The 21,820-nt window shown below is 38.7% G+C and overlaps 1 protein-coding gene across 1 annotated transcript; it reads left to right on the top strand.

The window, feature by feature from the left end:
• The first annotated feature begins 688 nt into the window (after positions 1-688).
• Positions 689-21,589, top strand: zfand3 (zinc finger, AN1-type domain 3). The gene is made up of 6 exons (XM_037749034.1): positions 689-1,096; positions 9,777-9,817; positions 10,263-10,454; positions 12,370-12,435; positions 15,540-15,746; positions 19,447-21,589. The coding sequence occupies exons 1-6, from the start codon at positions 1,014-1,016 to the stop codon at positions 19,599-19,601; spliced, it is 744 nt and encodes a 247-aa protein (XP_037604962.1). The 5' UTR covers positions 689-1,013; the 3' UTR covers positions 19,602-21,589.
• The last annotated feature ends 231 nt before the right edge of the window (positions 21,590-21,820 follow it).

Raw genomic sequence — 21,820 nt, 5'->3', positions numbered from 1 at the left:
AATTTCACTCTTTTTCCTACTTAAAATATGCCTGCTAACAGCACTGGATACCACGGTGGTGTTGTGGCCTTTATTTATTTTTTTCGGTTGACCTGTTTTTATTCTGTCTATGTCTGTAAAACACTTTGGTCAGCTCATGTTGTTTTAAATGTGCTATAGAAATAAATTTGACTTGACTTTACTAATATTTTAAAATGGATTTCTTTTGCTTTGGGAGTTATGGGGCAATTTTTTTATTTTTTTGTGATCAACTTTTTATTGGTATTTAAGCATAATTATATAGGGTGTGGTTACAAATTGATAGATCACCATTAGAGTAAATTAATATAATCACAAATGTCCATGTACTAATCAATACAAAATTGGCAAGCAGCTACAGAAAAAGAAAAAAACAAACAGGAAGAAGGAAAAAACAAACAACAACAAAAAGCCATTTAAATAAAAAGTTATGGGGGAATTTCAGATAGTTGTGGGGCTTTCTAGTAGTAGGAAGATAGTTTTAGTACGGATCATACCATGTTAAGTACTTCTCAAAACCTGACTTTTTAAAAAAAATAAACCACACTGAGTTCAAGTGGCATTTTTAGTCTGTAAAACATTTAAAATTATTACAACTACATATTTTTTTTTATCAATTTCTGTCACATCAGTTTAACTTTTATCCGTCCAGTTACTAACACGCCTCCCCCCTCTGTCTGGTGTTGGTTTGCTCCTCCTCTCTCCAGCTGATCGGCCCAGGACTCCCCGGTGGCTCCGGTGGCTCTACTGCCCGTCCTCCGCTGGCTCTACCGGCTCTTATATCGGTTTAAACAGTTATAATTTAACGTAGTCAGTGGCCGCTCGTGTCGGCAAGTTGTTCCTCGTCTTGTTGACACTCTGACAGGATAATCTGACTCTTTTATTGACTCTAATACTTGTCAAAACCAGGGAGATCTGAAAGGCCTTCACTCCATCCCCGGATTCACCTGCTGAACGGCGGAGGAGAAGAAGCCTCTCACACGGTAGAACCGACCATGGGTGACACCGGGAGTGAAGGCAGCAAGCCTCCGAGTAACGTTAACGTCGTACCTCCACGCTGCCTCTGTGGTTTCTGGGGGTAAGGAGAAATACTTCCTCATAATGTCTTCTCTTTCTCTGCCAAACAACAGCTAGCTTAGCTGTTAGCAGCTCAAACAGGGATGAGCTGCTCTTCTTGTTATTACACCCCCTCCCCATTGTTTTGTAGCATTAGCTGCTAGGTAACAGCAGCTAACCTGCTCCTGTAGAGCTGGAGAGAGCAGCAGGCTGAGAGGTGTGGGGGATAAGCCCTCCAGGTAATGTGACAGGTGTGCGTTTTTTTTTTGTTTTTTTTTTAAAAGGTCTTTTTATTAATTGTAAATAATCAATAGAACAGTCACTATACAAGGAAAGTTAGTTTTTTTAGTTAGCTTTTCTGAACAAAACACATCAATCAATCATACCTGACAACAACATACACACAAACAGCCACAGATGGCCACAAAGGACCTCACCTACATACACACACACACATATATACACGTACACACATATACACATACATACAAACATACACATGTATACATATATATATATATATGTGACAGGTGTGCTAATAAACTAGTTACACTTGTCTGCAATATGTCTTTTGATGCAATATACACCTCAACTATTTTACAAGTGCAACTACCTTTGTTTATATTTTTTTTATTACATCTATATCCTACCTATTTTACAAGTGCAACTACCTTTGTTTATATTTTTTTTATTACATCTATATCCTACCTATTTTACAAGTGCAACTACCTTTGTTTACATTTTTTTTATTACATCTATACCCTACCTATTTTACCAGTGCAACTACCTTTGTTTACATTTTATTTATTACATCTATACACTACCTATTTTACAAGTGCAATTACCTTTGTTTACATTTTATTTATTACATCTATACACTACCTATTTTATAAGTGCAATTACCTTTGTTTACATTTTATTTATTACATCTATACACTACCTATTTTATAAGTGCAACTACCTTTGTTTACATTTTATTTATTACATCTATACACTACCTATTTTACAAGTGCAATTACCTTTGTTTTCATTTTATTTATTACATCTATATCCTACCTATTTTACAAGTGCAACTACCTTTGTTTAAATCTTTTTTATTACATCTATACCCTACCTATTTTACCAGTGCAATTACCTCTGTTTACATTACATCTATTTTTTATATTTTATACTTCTAGTGTAACACTTCTGTTTATATGTATTTATTACATCTACCCTATATATTTGCACTTGTAAAATAGGTCTGCCTTTGTTTACATTTTATTTATTACATCTATACCCTATAGGGTATAGATAGGGTACATTTTATTTACCCTTTATGGTATAGATGTAATAAATAAAATGTAAACAAAGGTAGTTGCACTTGTAAAATAGGTATACCTATTTTACAAGTGCAACTACCTACATCTATTTTTTACATTTTATACTTCTTTCAAAGGTCTTTTTATTAATTTTCAATAATCAATACAACAGTCACTATACAAGGAAAGTTAATGTCTGTTTTTCTGAACAACACTCACCCGTGACACAACAAATCAATCAGTCATACCTGATAACAACAACATACACACAGACTTCTTGTTATTATACCCCCTCCCCATTGTTTTGTAGCATTAGCTGCTAGGTAACACCAGTTAACCTTCTCCTGTAGCTCTATAGAGAGTAGCAGGCTAAGAGGTGTGGGGGGATAAGCCAATCCAGGTAATGTGACAGGTGTGACAGCGCTAATAAACTAGTTTTAAAGTATTTAGTTAATGTATGAAGCAGTTGGAGAGAGAAACCACACAGTATAATAGACACAAGTGCAACTACCTTTGTTTATATTTTTTTTATTACATCTACCCTACCTGTTTTACAAGTGCAATTATCTCTGTTTACATTACATCTATGTTTATATTTTATACTTCTAGTGTAACACTTCTGTTTATATTTATTTATTACATCTACTTTACCTGTTTTATTTGCTTTATAACTGTGTGTGTTTTTACCTGTTATATGTTTTATCTGCCTCGTTTAGTCTTGTCAAGTATTTGTTTTAAAGCACTGACCAGAAAGTGGCAACTGTGAATCTCGTTGTATTTAATACAATGACAATAAAGCTTTTTATTCTATTCTATTAAAATATTTAGTTAATGAATGAAGCAGTTGGTTAGAGAAACCACACAGGACAGTTGTTAAACCATAAACTGGACCTGGGTGGAAACTGAGGATTTTATCAGTTCAAATTAGCTGTAAAGCAGGATATGTGCTAATATACTCACACACACATACACTGCACACATTGACACAGTATGAATAGAATAGAATAGAAAGCTTTATTGTCATTGTATCAAATACAATGAGTTTCACAGTTGCCACTTCTGGTCAGTGCTTTAAAAATTACTCAAACCAATTAATCGGTTATCAAAATAGTTCATTTAATTCATTTAATAGTTGATAACTAATCGATTAATCGTTGCAGCTGAATTTATGATGATGACCCACCGGATCAGAGTTCACCGTGGTTCCAAATATCTGTCTGCACCAAAGTCATGGCATCTCTGCGTCTTGTTCCAGTATCAAAACTAAGCACTAAAAGTTCCACATGTGCTTACAAGATATCATATTTCCAGCATTAAACGTCCTTCACTTTTACAACAGATGTGATATGGAAACTGATTATGTTATTTTCTCTATCTACGTTCTCAATGTAATATCAGCCAGTCTGTCCTTGTGATTTATTTACCCAGTTACTGCTATAAAATTATTTTTTTTGTTAGTTTTAAGTAGTTAGTTTTGAGTTTGGTTTTGATTAAATTGTTAGTTGACGATTTGTGACTGATGACGTAGATGATGTTGAGACATTGTGACATGAGAGATTACTTTTTTTTATCTTTAATCTTTAAACCCAATTAATCAGATGTGCTGTCAGTTATAGTATTGCCTGAATATGAGTCAACCCTGATTATAAGATGCACCTCTTCCATTGAAGATAAGAAACAGGTCCACTTCTGTGGTAAAAGTCAGTTGGACGTGCTTTATTTCATCTATAGCAGCAAGACACAAAACATGAGCTGATTAGTCGATTAATAAATTAGTTGATTACATTGAATATTAATTAGCAACAATTTTTTGGATATCGATTCATCGTTTAAGTTTAAGCAAAAATGGCAAAAGTTCACTGGTTCCACTTTCTCAAATGTAAATTTAAAACACTTATAGATCAGACAATTAATCTATCAATCAAATAAATAATCTGCAGACTAACTGATAATGAAAATGATTGCTAGTTGCTACCCTACTTCAGAGGATATGAAGCCCAAGCTGAACCTGCTCTTTCAACACTAATGATGCAGTCCTGCTGTCAACACGTGAAGTTGAATATTTCAAAGTTTATGATCAACACTGACTCTGTGAACCTGGGCGAAGTTTGAAGACACCAGAGTGTTCAGTGCAAGTTGTGATGTTTCACTTAACTAGAAGATGGACAACAGTGTGCCAGGCTAATGTTTAATAAATCCATACAGTATAACTTCCATGTATGTGTAATACCCTTGGGAACATGTCCATGCTCCTTTCAGGGTGAAAATATATATATGTGTATATATATATATATATATTTTGAGGGTACACTGAGAAAAGTATGCACCAATGGTGTCCTCCAAATTTAGGCAAAAGAAAGCTGCGTTATTAGGAGGAGCCTTTGAAATGGAGCAGGCCTTGTCGCCTGGTTTTGATGGATTTGGTGTAGAAGTCCAGCCCCTGAATTAGATTCTCCTGCTTATAGACTTTGTTGTGAAAGTGCGTGGGTCCTTGGATCACCCATAGGACAGGAGGACTATTACATTAAGTCAGTGGGATTGGGATGGAAAAATGGGAAGTGGTTTGAATCACCTGTGAGTTGTTTAGTATGCTGCAGACTTGTCAGCATGATGTATGACAACATTTGAAACACAAGTTCCTTCAGGTTGTTTTATAGCGTCAGTGCACTCACTTCTGTCCCTTTTTTACTTTTTTGACTTCCACATGTCTCTCTCTGCCTCAAACTCGTTTGAAGAGGCACATTCAGGGGCACCATGGTGGTCTGTGGCTCATAAACCGTAAATGCATCTGACATTTAGGAAGAGATTAATGCTTGTTCTTCCTTTTGTTATTCCTCCCCGAGAGCAGAAGGCTTACTTGTCTCAAAGTGGGAGGCAAAGAAAGAAGGGAATTCACCTACATCGCTTTTATTCACCTTTTTCTCAATGTGGTATCGGAGAAGTTCTCTGCGTCTCTTAATGATGATCTTGTTGCACAGGGCTTTAGTAAAATCAAATTTAGATAGTAGCTAATTTGGCAGAGCTGTATGGACTGTGGCTTTTTAAATTGTACCATAATAAATAAAGGTTACTGAATGCCTTGTTAAGGTTGCCTGATTTGGTGGAGGACAATTTTTGTTTGCAGATAGAATGAACCTGAACTACATCTGGGTTTAGTATTTACATATATCAGATGTAAGCCTAGTTATTAACAATCTGCTGGTGCAAGTTTTATGTTATCAGTTGTTACATTACTTTTCCTTGCAGGCGTGGATTGTTTGTGTTGGTCTCTGTTAGTTTTGTGTGTAGCTCATTGTCAAGGTTGGCTAGTGCAGCTTAACTGGGACTCGTCTCACATAGTAAGCTGAACATAATTCTGTATCACCGTCATGTCCCACCACTCTATTTGCTAAAAAAAACATGGCTAAAGACACCTCTTCTGTTTGTTGCTACTATGGTTAGCTGCTAGGTTACTGTAATTGGTTGTTCATGGAGCATTGATTTAATGTTATCTTAAGGTTCAAATGTGACTTTATCTTCAATTTCATTTACAATGTCAGATATGAAAGTAGGATTTTCTATTCTGGTACATGCAGTATATGTTGTGATGTACAAAGTTTTCTGGGAATTCAATTGAGAAAGAGATATGTAAAATAACCAGATTGGAGTGTCTGGTTTTGGGTAATCCAGTGGTTTTAAATCTAAAATTAAGGTAATTTAATTCCAATTCGCAATAAATCAGTCCTATTAGGCCAGTCGCACAGCAGTTTGTGAAATAGTCACAACATTTAATGTATTGATTCATGTAGATAGATACAAATTTCAATTTTTTTTCGTGATGGTCAGCACAAAATCAGTTTGTATGTAATCCACGTAATTGTGAACTGGCAAGTACAAAGAGCGGCGAACGCCGTGTAGGGAGGAGGTCGGGGTGGATGGGTGGATCAAAAAACACCGGACTTCCGCCCAGGAGACCAGCGTTCGTGTCCCGTGTGAAACCACAAGTCAAAGTTGATTATTTGTCACTGAACTTCCATACTTAAGTTACGGCACTTATGGAGTTATTTTAACCCAAACCGCGATCTTTTCCTAAAAGTAACTAAGTAGTTTTTGTCACGTAACTTCCGTTCTTAAGTTACGCCACTTCCGGTGTTAATTAAACCCAAACCGTGACCTTTTCCTAAACCTAACTAAGTAGTCCTGTTGCCTAAGCCTAACTTAATCCATCTTTTCCTGAGCCTAGCTAAGTAGTTTTTTGCTTAACTAAGTCGTTCTATTCCTAAACTTAACTAAGTATTTTTATTCTGAAAAGACTGGAGAGTAAATTGACACTTGCATCACATGTTTCTGGACAAAAAATACATTGTTGAGAGTTGCGCTGAGCGTCACGAAAAAAAAGGGAAATTTGTGTCAATGTACACGAATCAAATAGATTGTGTTGGTGCTGTTCGAAGATATACAGTATAACATTGCAATGGCTCAACACATTTAGAGGTATTAAAGGGATAGTTACCTTTTGTTTAAGTATACTGTGTGGGATGCATGAGAAAGAAATAGATTTCTAAAATCCATTCTACTACAGTACCAACCCATCGTAATGATTTCATATTAGCACAAAAGACGCTGATAAGTAATGAGATTGCTGTTGCCAAGGCTATAGAGAATAGCTGGATTAGTGAAGCAATTGCATTATCAATTAGTTTATTAATTAGCCCTATATTGCTATTCACAATAAAAATGTTTTAGATTAACAAAAGTATTTGAATGCATGGGTTTTCTACATGGAAGTTGCTTTTTTGAATCCTTGATGGACGTGCTGAACAAGCTTGTTCTGCCCTTACAGTTTCTATTGAAGGGCCCATCAGCAAAGCAAAACGTCTGGATATGTTCCAGGTGCAAATGTAGAGCTGTAATGTATAATCTCTCCTCTCCCTGTAACATAAAACACAGCTGATCCCTTCTCTGTCGCCATTTTATTCCCCTTAGATAATATACCATTGTCTAATAACTAATCCAGCCATGTGACCACTCTGTATTAACAGACTTCTATCTGTATTTATGAAGGTATTTTGTACTTTACTGCTCATGTCAGTAGTATTAATTGAACTTAATTCCCTCTAAACATTTATCACCCATTCAAGCCTTTGCTCCTTTGTGTCACTCAAACTGCATCACCAAGGCGACGGAGCCCGACTTCCTGTCTGTTCCAATCAGATATTCTCATTAGTAACAGCAGTGGGCCAACTATGTTGTCTGTTCAGACTTCACTCTGCCTAACAAGCAAGGAGGAAAGAAGCTTATTTCCTGCATGTTTTTCTTTTCCTCATCCTTTCTCACCCCTTTTAGTTCCTTAATCTGTGAGTTGATTACCTCTGATTCATAAGGCTGACAACAGGATATGACTTGTTGTTCACCCAGTATCGGCTTCCTCCCCGCTCGTGTCTCATGATGAAGTTTCTCCTCTATCCTTACTCCTTGCTTCCTCCTTTCTCTTTTACACCCAAGACCACACAGCAGCAGCAGCAGGCTGACAGACAGCCCTCAGGTTGACTGCAGCTGACCCTACATTTAGAAATGAGGACAAAGGTGTGCAACGAAGCACCCAAAATAAATAGGATGTGACTGATGGCAGCGACCGTCACGCTCGGTGCGCAGACAGTAAGGACGAGGGCTGGAGAGGAAATGAGAGGAGCCCTCTCTCAGAGGAAAGCTAGAGCCATCTGTTGTGATAGAGTTGTGCCACTGAAATCAGCAAGGCTTCAGTGATCAGCCCCATAACAACCGCTATTTTATATCTTTAGCCATGATTAGGAGGGGGAAAAGTATGTTTAGAAGCTGTTGTAGCTGGTAAAAAGGGCAAGTTAATGAGGTTTGTAATGTTCTCCATTACAGCCTCTTGCTCACCTTCATCAGACCAGCTGAGCGGTTGTTGTGCCAGTTGTGTACATTGCCAACACACTGGCGATGAGAGGGCTTCACATTTTTGTTGGAAATTAACTGTTTACTTGCGAAATAGAGCCAACTTGTTCCACCATGCTGACATTTTCAACCCCACTACTACTACATTGTACAGAATCAATGTTTATTAGTCAGAGACAACTGATGATCTTGACCATTACATACAACTGTTGATCATGTTATATATTCACTTCTACCAATAACTATACTAACTATATTCCTGACAGATCTATGTAAAAAGTTACAAAAACAAAAAATTAAAATCTAACTTTAAACCAATAGAATTGTTTTAACTATATAACAAACAGACAGGCAACAAGTGACTTTCATTCATCTAATTTTAAAGGAACAGTGTGTAGTATTTAGGGGGATCTATATATTCCATTTCTATTTCAGAAATGGAATATAATATGAATAACTATGTTTTCTTTAGTGTATTATCACCTGAAAATAAGAATTAGTTTAGTTTTTGTTTGCGTTACCACGGTTTTGCACTCTGCGGCTCACGTTATCGCAGTTTCACCAGTGTGTCGGAGAACTAGGGTGGCCTTCAGGTAACATAAAAACGTGAAAGGCTCTCTCTTCCATCCTGGAAGAGGGATCCCTCCTCTGTTGCTCTTCCTGAGGTTTCTTCCATTTTTTCTCCCTGTTAAAAGTTTTTTTTTTTGGGTTAAGATTTTCCTTATCCGATGTGAGGGTCGCTCGCTATGTAGATATGAAGGGCTCATTCTAAGCAAAAAGAAACACAACGATTCTTAGTTTCAGGTGATTATACACTAAAGAAAACATAGTTATAAATATTATATTCAATAGATACACACTGTTCCTTTAAGTTCTGGTTTGGTCAACCAACTCCTGAGAACAATATCTGTTTACTATGACTCTCTGTTGCTTTACAGTAACAATTTTGTTTGCTGGAATGAGACTCATTTAATTGAATGTTAATATTGAAAAAAATGCTTGATGTGGGTTTAAAGTGACCTCTCTACATCTGTAATTAATTGTATTAACTGTCTACAACTTGGACACCCGGATGACAGTGTAAATTCCTAAAACAAATGTACGATACGATTGTATGTTTAATATTCCTGTATGGGTTTCAAGACGGGCCGAAATAGATCTAAATAAAAGTCACACCTCAGTTGATGTAGCCTCCTAGCTAGTCTGCTACTTAGACCTTGACAGCCTCATACATAGCATGGCAGCTTTGGATTCAGTGAATAATTTAATACCGCAGTCTGGATCACACTCTTCATCTTGAATGTTTCCCTACCAGGATCCCAAATGAGAAATAAAGTCTCAGTCTGGGACTTGGGGATCATGGAAACATGTTGTTAGTCTTGCTGCGTGGATACCCACCAGCAAAAGGCATATGCATTTTTTTTTATTGCATCCCGCTCTGGAACTCTTATACAAGCTATTTGATTAACACATATGCTTTTCTCTCTCTGCTCTTTTCCTCAGGTCGAGCAAAACTATGAATCTCTGCTCAAAATGTTTTGCAGGTAAGCTCTTCTTCTTCTGTGTGCTTGTTTGCTCAACTGATCTTATGTCTGACATAGCCTGTGTGTCGGGGAGGGGGGGTCAAAAACTGTCTCCACTTGTCTAGCTGTTCTGGAAAGTCCTTGAAAGTGATGAAAAGTGGAGAAAGTTTTAGAAAGAAAGTGGAGTGTTATGTTCACCCCTAACTTCCTAATTCAATACTCTTTAGAAACATATAAGTGTGGGACTTGAGCTCAAGTCTCATCAGAATATTTTGTCCCCTGTCACTCAGTTCACTATAGTTCATCCTCTGACAAGATCAGTGCCAGAGATATGAGTAGAAAACTATTCCCATTTACATAAGCTTTAAACAGAACTGTCAGTGTACCCCAATGCCACACTTGTTTGGCTGATAGATGCATTCACAGATGCACACAAATGTCTCACCATTTGACTTTTTTTTCATAGACATTCAGAAGAAACAGCCAGATGATGATTGTGCCCCAAAGGCCTCCTCAAGCTCCAGCAGCAGCAGCCAAGCAGACATCTTCTGTAATGAAACAAACAGCAGCATCACTCAGTCACTGATGTCGATGCCTAACACATCAGAAGACCCTTCGCCAGGAGAGACGGGAGCGGCGTCTCTACCTGCTCAGGACGGTAAGACAGCAGAAAGAAATTAAATGATATCAGGTTTTCTTAGGGCCAAGGGCTCTTTTAATATGAAGTTAAAGTCTATGCGATGTGGTCTGTTTGGTTTGTAATGCTTACCATACACGTTGAAGTAATGTATGCCTAATGTGCTGCAAATTTAGAAGTGTGTTTTAATGCACAATCTCTAATTTTAGTGGTCAAAAGCAGAGTATTGTAGCTTTTAGTCGGGGGCATCTTTCTGCTACTAGTTTCTACCAGCAGCAGCTGCAGTGCCCCTGCCCTGGCTATATTTGTCCTCATGGCACAGATAGAGAGAGTGATAGCAAAGGGTATCCATTCAGAAGTGAAGGTTTTAAGAGGACACCTACAAGTGCCAGTTCATCGGTCATCGCTATACAGTGACAAGGTTATTTGTGGAGGCCGATCCAGGACAGGACAACAAAGTGGCTAAAACAAAAATGTATCCACACTAACCTGGTCCTCGGTTACAGCAGCAGGAGCTCTTTAGTACAATACATGAGCACATGATTATTGCTGATTTGTTAAATAAAAAGAAATATCCTCATGGTAATTCACTCACAATCTGACAAACTCATTCATTCACGTTTACTCATTCATGCACCTAAAGAAAGAAACCTCTAGAATGAATGACTGAATACCCATCAACCTAAGGTGTACTTTGAGACTGATGCTAAAATATTACTTATTACATGTTATTAGAGCTGAAACAATTCAATTATTAATTAATTAGTCACTTGACAGAAAATTAATCTGCAACTATTTTAGGGCTGCAACTAATGATTATTTTCATTGTCGATTAATCTGTAGATTATTTTCTTGATTAATCGGTGAGTTGTTTGGTCTATGAAATGTCATAAAATGGTGAAAAATGTCAATCAGTGTTTCCTAAAGTCCAAGGTGACGTCCTCAAATGTCTTGTTCTGTCCACAACTCAAAGATATTCAGTTTACTGTCATAGAGGAGTAAATAAATCAGAAAATATTCACATTTAAGAAGCTGGAATCAGATAATTTAGACTTTTTTTTTTCCTTAAAAAAATGACTCAAACCAATTATTCGATTATCAAAATAGTCTGCGATTAATTTAATGGTTGACAACTAATCGATTAATCGTTGCAGCTCTAAACTATTTTGATAATTAGTTAATTGTTTAAGTAATCTTTTTCTAGCAAAAATGGCAACAGGTCATTGCTTCTAGCTTTTCAATTGTCTTGTCTCTGTTATATTATTGTAAACTGACATTTGAAGACCAACTTTTAAAACGGTATTGGGATCAGGTGGATATCCTTTTTTACCACCCACAGTCAGCCGTCTCTTGGCGGGCTTCAGTCTGCACACTGCAGTCTCTCCTTCACAGATATCTATCACAGTTTCTGTGAAAGAGAGAAAAAGCTCACAGCATAATAAAGGATTCCACACATCCCAGTCACAGTCTGTTTTATCTTGCTACCGTGTGGAAAACGGTACCGCAGTATCCAGGAAACCACCAGAAGACTGTGCAACAGCTTCTGTCCTCAGGCTGTTACCATTATAAACTATGTTCTTTTCAGGGCAACCTAACACGTAACCTAATCTGTCAATCAGTTGCAGTTTGCCAATTTGTTTTTATACGATTGCTTGGCTTCTATATTTAGTCTGTGTTTCTATTGTGTGTATTTTTTCAAGTGTGGATTTCAGGACTTTTCTACAGTTTGCAATTGTATTCTTTATTTTTAGATGATTTATTGTTGAATTATTTATTGCTCTGTTCTAAATCAATATAGCCAGAAGACATTTGATTTTGTTTTACACTTAAATGAGAGAAATTGAAACAAAGTCTTACAAGAAACTAATGTCCTCTCTTTTCTTCCATTTTCCTTTCTCATCTCTTCTCCTTTTCTCTTCCCTTTTCTCTCTTTCAGAAGTATCCAGCACAGACACAGTTTTCAGTTCACTCTCCACTCCCACAAAACGCTCCTTTGAGTCAGGTATGCCTCAGCTCTAACATTACAGTGTCCATTATTGTGTTTTGCACTGCGCACTTGTCATGTTCACTTATGGTATAGGAGTGTGGGAACCTATTTGCATAAACGGCATTGGATTGACCCAAAAGAGCCAGGTTAATTGTACTTCCAGTGGAAACAGCAGAGGGAGGATATTGGGGATGCAATAGAGTGTATTTGCGAAAAGGTGCAGGATATTGGATATTGGGGATGCAATAGAGTGTATTTGCGAAAAGGTGCAAAAAGGTGCAAATGTATAATGTATAAATCTATTTATAAATACATTTATATATACACAGAGTGATGAAATAGACATACAATAGAGATTAAAAACTGTAAAGGTCACACAGAAAGGAGCAGTGTGTGTCCTGTGTCTGATTCTACGAATTTAAGAACTACAGAAAAAACGGTCACAATGACTCCCCTGTGACGGAGCTGAAACATGGAGCATGCGTGGAGCTGGTGTAGACCGCAGCATTATTAGCAGCATTGATTAAAATAAATTGACCACTAAATTGAGAAAGTTTGTGACCCAGCAGCCATGTTGAGATCAGTTGAGGAAATACCAAGCACCGCCCACCAGCCGGAGCAAACTTTCTCATTATACAGCTAAACAGTACACTACAAGATGTTTCTGACAACATTTGAGGCGAGAAATAGGCATTACAGTAACATAATATTGATTCATATTTGATCAGTGCTCCCTAGTTTGACCGTTTGATCGGAGTTAGCTAGTGATTGACAGCTGCCTCTGTTGAATGAACAGCCAATAGGAACGCCATCTCTGAAATGACCTGTGATTGATCAAAGTCTCCCGTCACGGGCAAGATTTTTTAAAGCCTGAAAACAGAGCCATGAGGAGGTGCAGAAGTCTAGTTTTCTCTCAGAGCACTTGAATTACAATATGCTGAAAGGTTATTATGGACAGGTTAGGTGTGCTTTCACCCTTAGGTGACACAACCTGCTGTACTCGCACACGTGATAACTCGCACACGACTTAAAGACAACTGCAGAGTAGGCAAGGCTCAGCAATGGTGTGTGAACATGGTGATCCCGCGTCTAATGCAGCGGGATCATGTGAGCACACATATGCACACACAGCATCGTTTAAACCCTGTGCTAGGGCTGAGTTGACATTTCACTTTTTACAGCCTTTCTAAATGTATTTTAGTTTAAAGCCTGGATACTTTTTAGTGTAACCTCTTAAATCATACCATAGTTCAAATGTATTTTTCTTTTTTTTTTAATAAAACAAAGAACTTGCGAACTTGACGTTTCAGCCGGTGTAAATTGACCACAGAGATTTACCAGGATAACAGAAGGCAGGCACGACATTCACTTGCACATGTACAGACACACATGCTCTTGCACATATAGGGATCGATGGGGCAGGCTGGGGGGATCTGGCTGCTCAGCTTGGCCTAGTTCTCAGAGATTTATTGAGCGCTGATCAGCATTCGGCCGGGCCGGGGAAAAAGTCTGCAGGATTGATGAGAAAAGCTGAGTTGAAATTCCAGCCGACCGGTGGAGCTCGCTGCATGCTCTCCCTGTCTCAGGTGCTGGGTTGAATGTAATCTAATGCAGGACGATCATTAATCTCCAAAGCACCTTTTTATCTCCCACAAAGGAGTTTTTGTTCCAGCGTGCCATCATCTGTTCTCTCCCAGTTTATATCAAATGAAAGTTGTTATGGAGCTTATTATTGGAGGTCCTAAGTTTTCTCTTGAAATTCTAGTCAAAGCCGCTCTCCTCAATACACAGGAGAGGAATGCTTTTTGGATTATTATGTATGTGGGTAGTAAAGGTGTAGAAGGTTTGGCTGTAAGTCTATTGGTAGATTAATTATTTAAAACCATATCTTGCAGGTCGATTAACCTTCACATGCTTTTGTATCTGTCCACAACAGAAAACAGATTTCTTCATGGCTATCTATTCTGTGTATCTGACTAGCTGTTTGGATATTTCATTTAATACTGCCACATGATGATGTTGGAATGACTGAAAATGATTATTTTGCTGACATCATGGTCACAATATTATTCACAATTGTTAGTATTGGATATTTGAAACATAGAAGGAATATTTTGGATCATACAACCTCACATTGGGCATTTTCAAATACAGCACAGCACTGGGGCAAGGGGGCATATGCATTGAAACAGACATAGGCCTATATTTGTGTTGAGTAGTTACAGAACACTTCATTGGTTTAACCATGCAATAGCCTCAGGTAGGCGAAATAACAACAACAACAGCATAAGGCTATTATTTCAAAATCAAAGAACAGCCTACATTTATTAATCAGAGCACTCGCATAAGAACTATCAATGCGTTATAAACAGCTGTTTGCGGAGGTGGATACAGCTGTTTGCAGCTTTCAGCGCTTCTCTCTTTCTTTCTTTACAACCATGAAAAGCAAGCAAGCTGAACCGAACTAAGAAACCGTGTTCTGTCCATCGACCTCCTCCCCTCCATTTCAGTGCTACGGACAGCATCACACTCGACACACAACAAACAACGCTGTCCATGGTTCTGAAACAGCTTTGTTAATAAACAATGCATGTGATAGGTAAAAGTCAAATTGCATCGCAGCAGTCAGTGGGAGTGGGTGACGGTGACCAATATCGTTTGGCTCGTTTAAAGTACAAGCTTTGTGATAAAACACAGATACAATTCAGGCTTTTATTCATAAAAATATTATATCCGACTCCAAAAGTTACCCGGGCCACAGCCACCCTGGCCCCCCTGTTCCCACGGTCTACGGTACAGCAGACATTCTGCCTAAGTTGCCATTTTCACCCTTTGTTGATCAGTAGAGCAAATACAGATGGGATGGAGCAATTATTATTATTCAGCCCAATAGAAATAGAATTAAGATATCTAATACCTGCTGTTGAGCTATCAAGGTTTTACGATTCATTTCGCGTTTTGCTCCACACTTTCAGTTGTTCACGGCATTAACGTTACATCCAGGAACTCCTGTTGTACATTTTCGTACTTTTGTCAAAAATACAAAAATGTTTAATATAAAAACATTTTTGTATGGAGTTGCAGTTATGGAGCCTCTTTTTTCTAATATGTGTCCCCAGCCTCGGAGTCAGAGAGCGATGTTTCACCCGAGAAGCGAGCAAGAGTGGGTGACATGCCAGAGGGTGAGGAGTCTTCATCGTCATCTTTGTCTGCGTCATCATCATCCTCGCCTCGCAGTGGCTCCAAACAGCGGAGCCGCAAACGTTGCCATCGCTGCCAAACCAAACTGGAGCTGGTTCAGCAAGAGCTGGGCTCCTGTCGCTGTGGTACGATAACACAACTCTACACACATAAACATACATTCAAACTCATATTTGAACCCACGACCAGATATACGCTAATACCTGTACATGTAAAGGCTCACTACACATTCATTAGTGGTGGCTATTATTAAAGACGTGTGTCTTGCATGTGCATGAGGTAGTAAATGACTTTTTCATTGTTTAATATTAGCCTCTTATATACATAAATAGATGTTGGTTAACTTGGTCATAGCTTTGTGAATTTTACATCCAGTGCAGTGAAATGCATCTACTACCTGAGCATGTGTTTGTGTGTTGACTGAAATGTCGATGACCAGAGTGCCTTTGCTAGCCTTGGGGGACCATTACAGAAAGCCTGAATGTTTCACATTGGACATAAAACATAAGCCAATTACCACGAACACTAATGCAGTTTAAAGCAATACTTGGCTCGCTAATCAACTTGTTTGCATACAAATTAAAGTACTTAAAAAGTCACAGCTCTTCACTGCTTAAAGACCATCTGCTTAAACCCACGCAATAATTTCTAAATTGGAAATTGACTCGCCTTTTTTTCCCCACCAGGCGCTGCTTAATGCATGGGCCATCCATCCTTAATAGTCCAATGCTTACTATGGTAACATGCTTTTTACAGACTGAAGGGGAAATGGTGGCAATTACAGTGATTTCTGACTATTGCTGTAATTGCAGATTACTTTGCTAATGGTTCTGCAGAACGTTTCACAGTGTAAGCCAAGAAGGTCTGATAATGAGCTGAAAGCACGAATGCTTTTCAGATAGTAAATGGGGGAGAAAATAGAGCTCCGATGGAGTATCTGATCCAATGTTGTCACACTCGGTAGACTTCTGCTGCTCCACAGTGACTATAATATTCATCTGACTAGGTACTAAAATGAAACGGAGTGAAGGCACAGGAACTTAAAATGCTAATTCGATCATACAGGTTCTCCTCTGAGATCTAACAGAAGCAGGACCTTATCCCTGCCTGGCACTTGTCCCATGTCCTTCACTTTGCAAGCAATGGTCCTAAAATTAGAGAAACACTATGATACCTTATCCATAACCAGTAGTGTGGTTTTCTGAATTTACTGTAAGTTGAGTAAGTAATCATTCAGACATATGGGGCGTTATAATGACACAATGGCTGCAATCAATTTGTCCTTGCCAGCATGCAGTAATGGTAAAAGCCACTTAATACCATGATGTGTCTATTAATTAACGTATTTACTACAATAAGTGGTTATGTTTAAAGGATTTCTGTGCTGTGCGTGTGCATGCATATTTGAGATACTCATGAAATTGCTTTTTTTTAATTTTTAAGTTAGGTAGAATAAATATTTAAGACCGCTTGGATTTTATGCAATAAAAACTTTGAAAACTTGAAACTTACTGAACACATATGGATTTTACTGTATTACCCAAAAGCATTCTGAAATCACTAAACATCCTCCCAGCTCACTGATGTTTTAAAACTCAACTCGATTCACAGTTCAGCTACAAAAACATGAGCTGTGAGCTTGGTGGAAACATTTTGGTGGATTTCTAATAGGGGAATAACAAAATCACGGTCTGGTAGCTATAGGACTGCATGATTATGGCCAAAATGATAATCTTGATTATTTTGATCAATATTGAGATCACGATTATTCATCATGATTATTCATAGATTTAAGGGAGAACATTTTTTATTAACAGTGTCTGTTTCCTGCATGTGTACAAATGTGCAAATCTTTGCATCAAAATAAGACTTAAAATACAGTTTTTCTTCACCTGATTCAGTGCATTTTCATTTTGCAAAACGAGTAATATACTATTAGTACTATCTACTCTGGACAGCTGCTGTGTGCAGCGGCATGACAGCTCCCCAAAAGTGAAGCCAAAACATGTCGACCGCCCCCTGGTGGCTGGCACTTGATTTGATATGCAGCGGAATTTTCCATGAGCAGAGCACGCATTTTAAACATCATGTTCATTTGATTGTGGGAAGCCAAAATCGTGATTGAGATTAATATTTGATTAATGTGCAGCCCTCCTGGTATCCCTAACTTTTAAAAATACTGAAAGAGTCCTAAATATCTCGCTTATTATCAGTGGGTGCAGTTAAATTTGGGACAAATGGTGTATTGGAAATCTGTCATAACCCACACAGCTTATTTTCAGGGCGCTAAAAATGAATGCATTTATTACAGTCCCTGTAATATCCAACATCATAGCACTACTTTGAGAGGGCACATACGCTGAGAGGCTGCATCTCTTTGCAAATTAAATAAAGTACTGAGTTTATCTTTGCATGTAAACTAATTAAAAATCCATAGTGTTTTTGAGAATCAATTCAGTGTTGCAAAACATAATATCGTGATATTTGATATTTCCGATATTTTCTTACACCCCTATTGTACATATTATTAAGTGTCTTGCATTTGCCCTTTCCACTTGTACTATGTCATCAAGGCATCTTTCTGTACATTTAAACAACTGTAAGTTAGTTTTGATTTCTACTGTTTCCCCCGGTGTCTATAGCAGCCCGTCCTTTTTAAAAGCCTACACAACGTTCTGCCTTCCACCCCATTCGTGTGCACTGTAATCACACGGGTTTTAATTGCATAGCAACCAGCTGTCAAACTGGGCTTTTAATCACCGCTCATTGAATGCCAGCAGTGTTATTATGTGTATTAATGAATGAATTTAAGACGGCGAGAGCTAACGAGCTTCTCTGAGCTTAACGAGCCTCCTACAGTGGCAGGGCCTTTTGTCGAGAGCGCTACAGTAGAGACAGAGAGTCAATGAGAGAGATGAGGGCTGTCTGCCTTTGTTGAATAGAGTCAAAAGAAGAGGCTATCAACTAGAATGTCTTCTCTGGTAACAAGACCCTTTTAGAAATGCATGGTGGCAAAGCACCAGTAAATATTATCTGTCCTTGGCCATTTAAACAGACGAGCATATTTAAAGAGATGTTTATCAACCTGTATTGGCATCTGTTGCCTTTTTACCCTTTGTATAAATAGTAGGGGTTTCAAACGTTTTCAAATAAGTAAGGCTGTTCTCATACACCGAAAAATAAATGCACTGTAATTCCTACATATCCCACAAAATCAATTTGCATTTAATCCACGTAATTGTGAACCAGTAAGTATAAAAAGCGACAAAAGCAGCGTTGGGTTGGACGGGTGGGTCAAAAACACTGGACTTTCGCCACAGGAGACTGGTGTTCGTACACCGTATGAAACCAGAAGTCAACGTTGATTTATTCGTCACATAACTTCCGTACTTAAGTCACGCCACTTCCGGTGTGGCGTAACTTAACCACCATATTTTAACAACTATCTTTTCCTAAACCTAACTAAGTAGTTTTGTTGCCTAAACGTAACCAAGTTCTTTCCTGTGGAGACGGAAGCTTATTTTAAAAAGACTGGAGCGGAAATTGACACGTGCGTCACATGTTGCTGGACATTCGAAGGAAAACGCACGAAAAATGGGGAATAGTTTTTCGTAGGATATCACATGAACCATTGTATGAGGATACTTTGAATAATTAGCCTGCATGTAGAGATGCATGTTTAATGTACTGTTTTTAGACCATATTCTTTTGCATTCTGTGTCCTGTCAGGTTGTTCTTCGTCAAAGTACAGCCACCGTAATATTTGTATATTTGCTAAACTTGGTAAATTGTCCCCTTCTCCCTCTCCCCTCACCCACCCTCCAGGTAACGTCTTCTGTATGCTCCATCGGCTCCCAGAGCAGCACGAGTGTCTGTTCGACCACCTGGGCCGCGGTCGCCAGGAGGCTGTCCTAAAGATGGTCAAGCTCGACCGCAAGGTGGGCCGCTCGTGCCAGCGCATTGGAGAAGAGTGCTCCTGAGCGGCCGTTCCCTCAGAAGAATCTCGGTGTTCAGACGGTGTCTTAGCACCAACAGGGATTTAGTTTTTCTTTTCTTCTCATTTTGTTTTTCAAGATTTTTGCAGTTTTTGTTTTTATTTGGATACAAACCACCCCTCCAACCATTTCTTTTAAATTATGCTCGCTCTTTTTAAATCCCACTGTTATACCCACATCCCTGTTGTTTTCTGCTTCTGTTGGCTTGATCATATCCCTGCTGCTAAGATGCCTTTTGGAAAATCCAAACCCAGGAATGACAGAACAATAAAGAGCAAAGGAAATATACGATTTCTTCACTTTTTTGCAAGCTCCTGACTACACAAGTATGAGCAGAGAAAGAACGGATAAAAGGATGACGAGAAGAAATAACAATGCTTTATACAAATGTTTGTCCCGGAAGCCAGTTTAAGACTATACTCTTTACCTCAAAAAAAAAAAATAAAAAAAATAAAGAATGACAAGAAGGAGGAGAAAAGGATGGGTTACCCTTTGTGTACACTTCTGCTTCGGTGCTGTTTGTAGACTGTGCTCTTTACCTCAAAATCAGACAGAGCTGCTTTGTACTCTGCGCCAAGCATGGACTTTGTGAAGCAAACCGAGCAAGCCAGCCTCAGTTAAAGTCAGTGTCTTACCCCCTGGCCGTCCACTACCCATAATCCTTTAGAAACACCTGTTAATCATCCACCTCAGGATATCAAAGCCCAGTCTTCGCCCCTCCTCCCCTCACCAAGTTGCATCCTTCTCTTTTCCTCTATAGGACACCTTTTTACTCCTTTTGTTTGTTTGAAGATGAAGCTGTTTCTGCTTTGTCGAGGGCGCCATCGTGGACGATGAAACTGGGGCGAAACTGTGAGTCCAAATACAGAACATGCAGTGTGAGCCGGAATCCAACACATTACGCCGGTGGGAGTGAGCTGGTTGTCCTCGGATCGCACGCAGTGCTGTCTCCAACGTCGTGATTGATCGAGACTTAATTTGTCGCAGATTTCCTCTCTGTCTTCCTCTTTTCGTCTCAGTCTTCATCTCCTTAATCCTCCCAGCCCTCCCCACACGAAGACACGTCCTCTCCACACGTCTGTTTTCAGCAAAACATGTGGATCTATGTGTACAAACTTCAGGAAGACAACATTTACAGGACATGACGTATGATTTATGACTGGACCTGAAATGTGTGCGTTGTACACGTCCACACATCTCTATACTTTTTACAAATCTCACACCTTTTTATGTGGTTTCATGTGCTCGGCTGTTCACATTGAGCACAAGCAGGCAAGATCAAACGTGGCTGTACACTTTGAGTTTGGACTGAAGCTGAGACGGCAGAGTGCCACTCAGAGGTTCCTGTTTAAGATGTGTGATGGTTGTTATAGTTCAGGTTTCTCATAATGTCTTAGGCCTTCGTTTCAGTTATCCACATTTTAAAGGTAATTTGATACAAGACTAATCTTTGGGTTTTTCACTACTTTAATGTCCCTCCCCCATGTTTTCATTTCCACCTAGCATGATGAGTTCACATGCATTCTCCTCCTCCTGCCTTTCCCTTTCCCTTTTCTCATCTTTCCCCTTATTGATTGCTCTATTTTTCCTTATTTCACCCTCTCTGTCTTCTTCCCTCTTTTCTTGCTGTAGAGGAGGGAGGTGGCGGCTGGGGGTGAACAGTGCGCTGAAAGTTAAAATCAGCAAATAATTACTTTCCAAACGTTTTTCCTGGTGGACTATAGAAGGAATGAACAGAAAATGCATAATGAATGAATATTCTGTATCTTAAAGAAAACCTTATTTAACCCCCTTTTTTGCTTTTCACTTACACTTTAGTGTAGAGCTGCTTTTGTTTTGGGTTGTATTGTGGTTATACAATGGGAAGATGAACGTGGAAAATTCAATATTTTTGTTTCCATTGCTTTACTTTATGCTTACCCTTTCCAACTTTTTCTTTTAAGGAGAAAGAATAAACTGGATTAGACAAAGTGTGAACATCTCTGGTGTGCTTATTGACATGATTGATGGAAAGATGAAGGATTGTTTGGGTGAAGAAAGACAAGAGGTTTATCTTTTTTTCACCCACTCTGTGAGAGGAAATTCGGGAGTGAGATGAGCATATCTATACACATTGTGTGTATTTGTAATGGATGCATGCGTAAGTTGAGGTTGGTTAAGAGTCGAAGCCTTCTTGCAACATGTCGCTGGCTCCCTGCCATGTC

This window comes from Sebastes umbrosus, chromosome 2, assembly GCF_015220745.1.
Source record: "Sebastes umbrosus isolate fSebUmb1 chromosome 2, fSebUmb1.pri, whole genome shotgun sequence".
NCBI classification, from domain to species: Eukaryota; Metazoa; Chordata; class Actinopteri; order Perciformes; family Sebastidae; genus Sebastes; species Sebastes umbrosus.
This window is presented reverse-complemented; position numbering and strand designations above follow the sequence as displayed.

Excerpts from the sequence above, each read along its gene's own strand:
- zfand3 (XM_037749034.1), top strand. The coding sequence starts at position 1,014 with ATGGGTGACACCGGGAGTGAAGGCAGCAAGCCTCCGAGTAACGTTAAC. Across the intron at positions 1,097-9,776 it reads TGCCTCTGTGGTTTCTGGGG|GTCGAGCAAAACTATGAATC; the intron begins GTAAGGAGAAAT and ends TCTTTTCCTCAG. Across the intron at positions 9,818-10,262 it reads CTGCTCAAAATGTTTTGCAG|ACATTCAGAAGAAACAGCCA; the intron begins GTAAGCTCTTCT and ends TTTTTTTCATAG.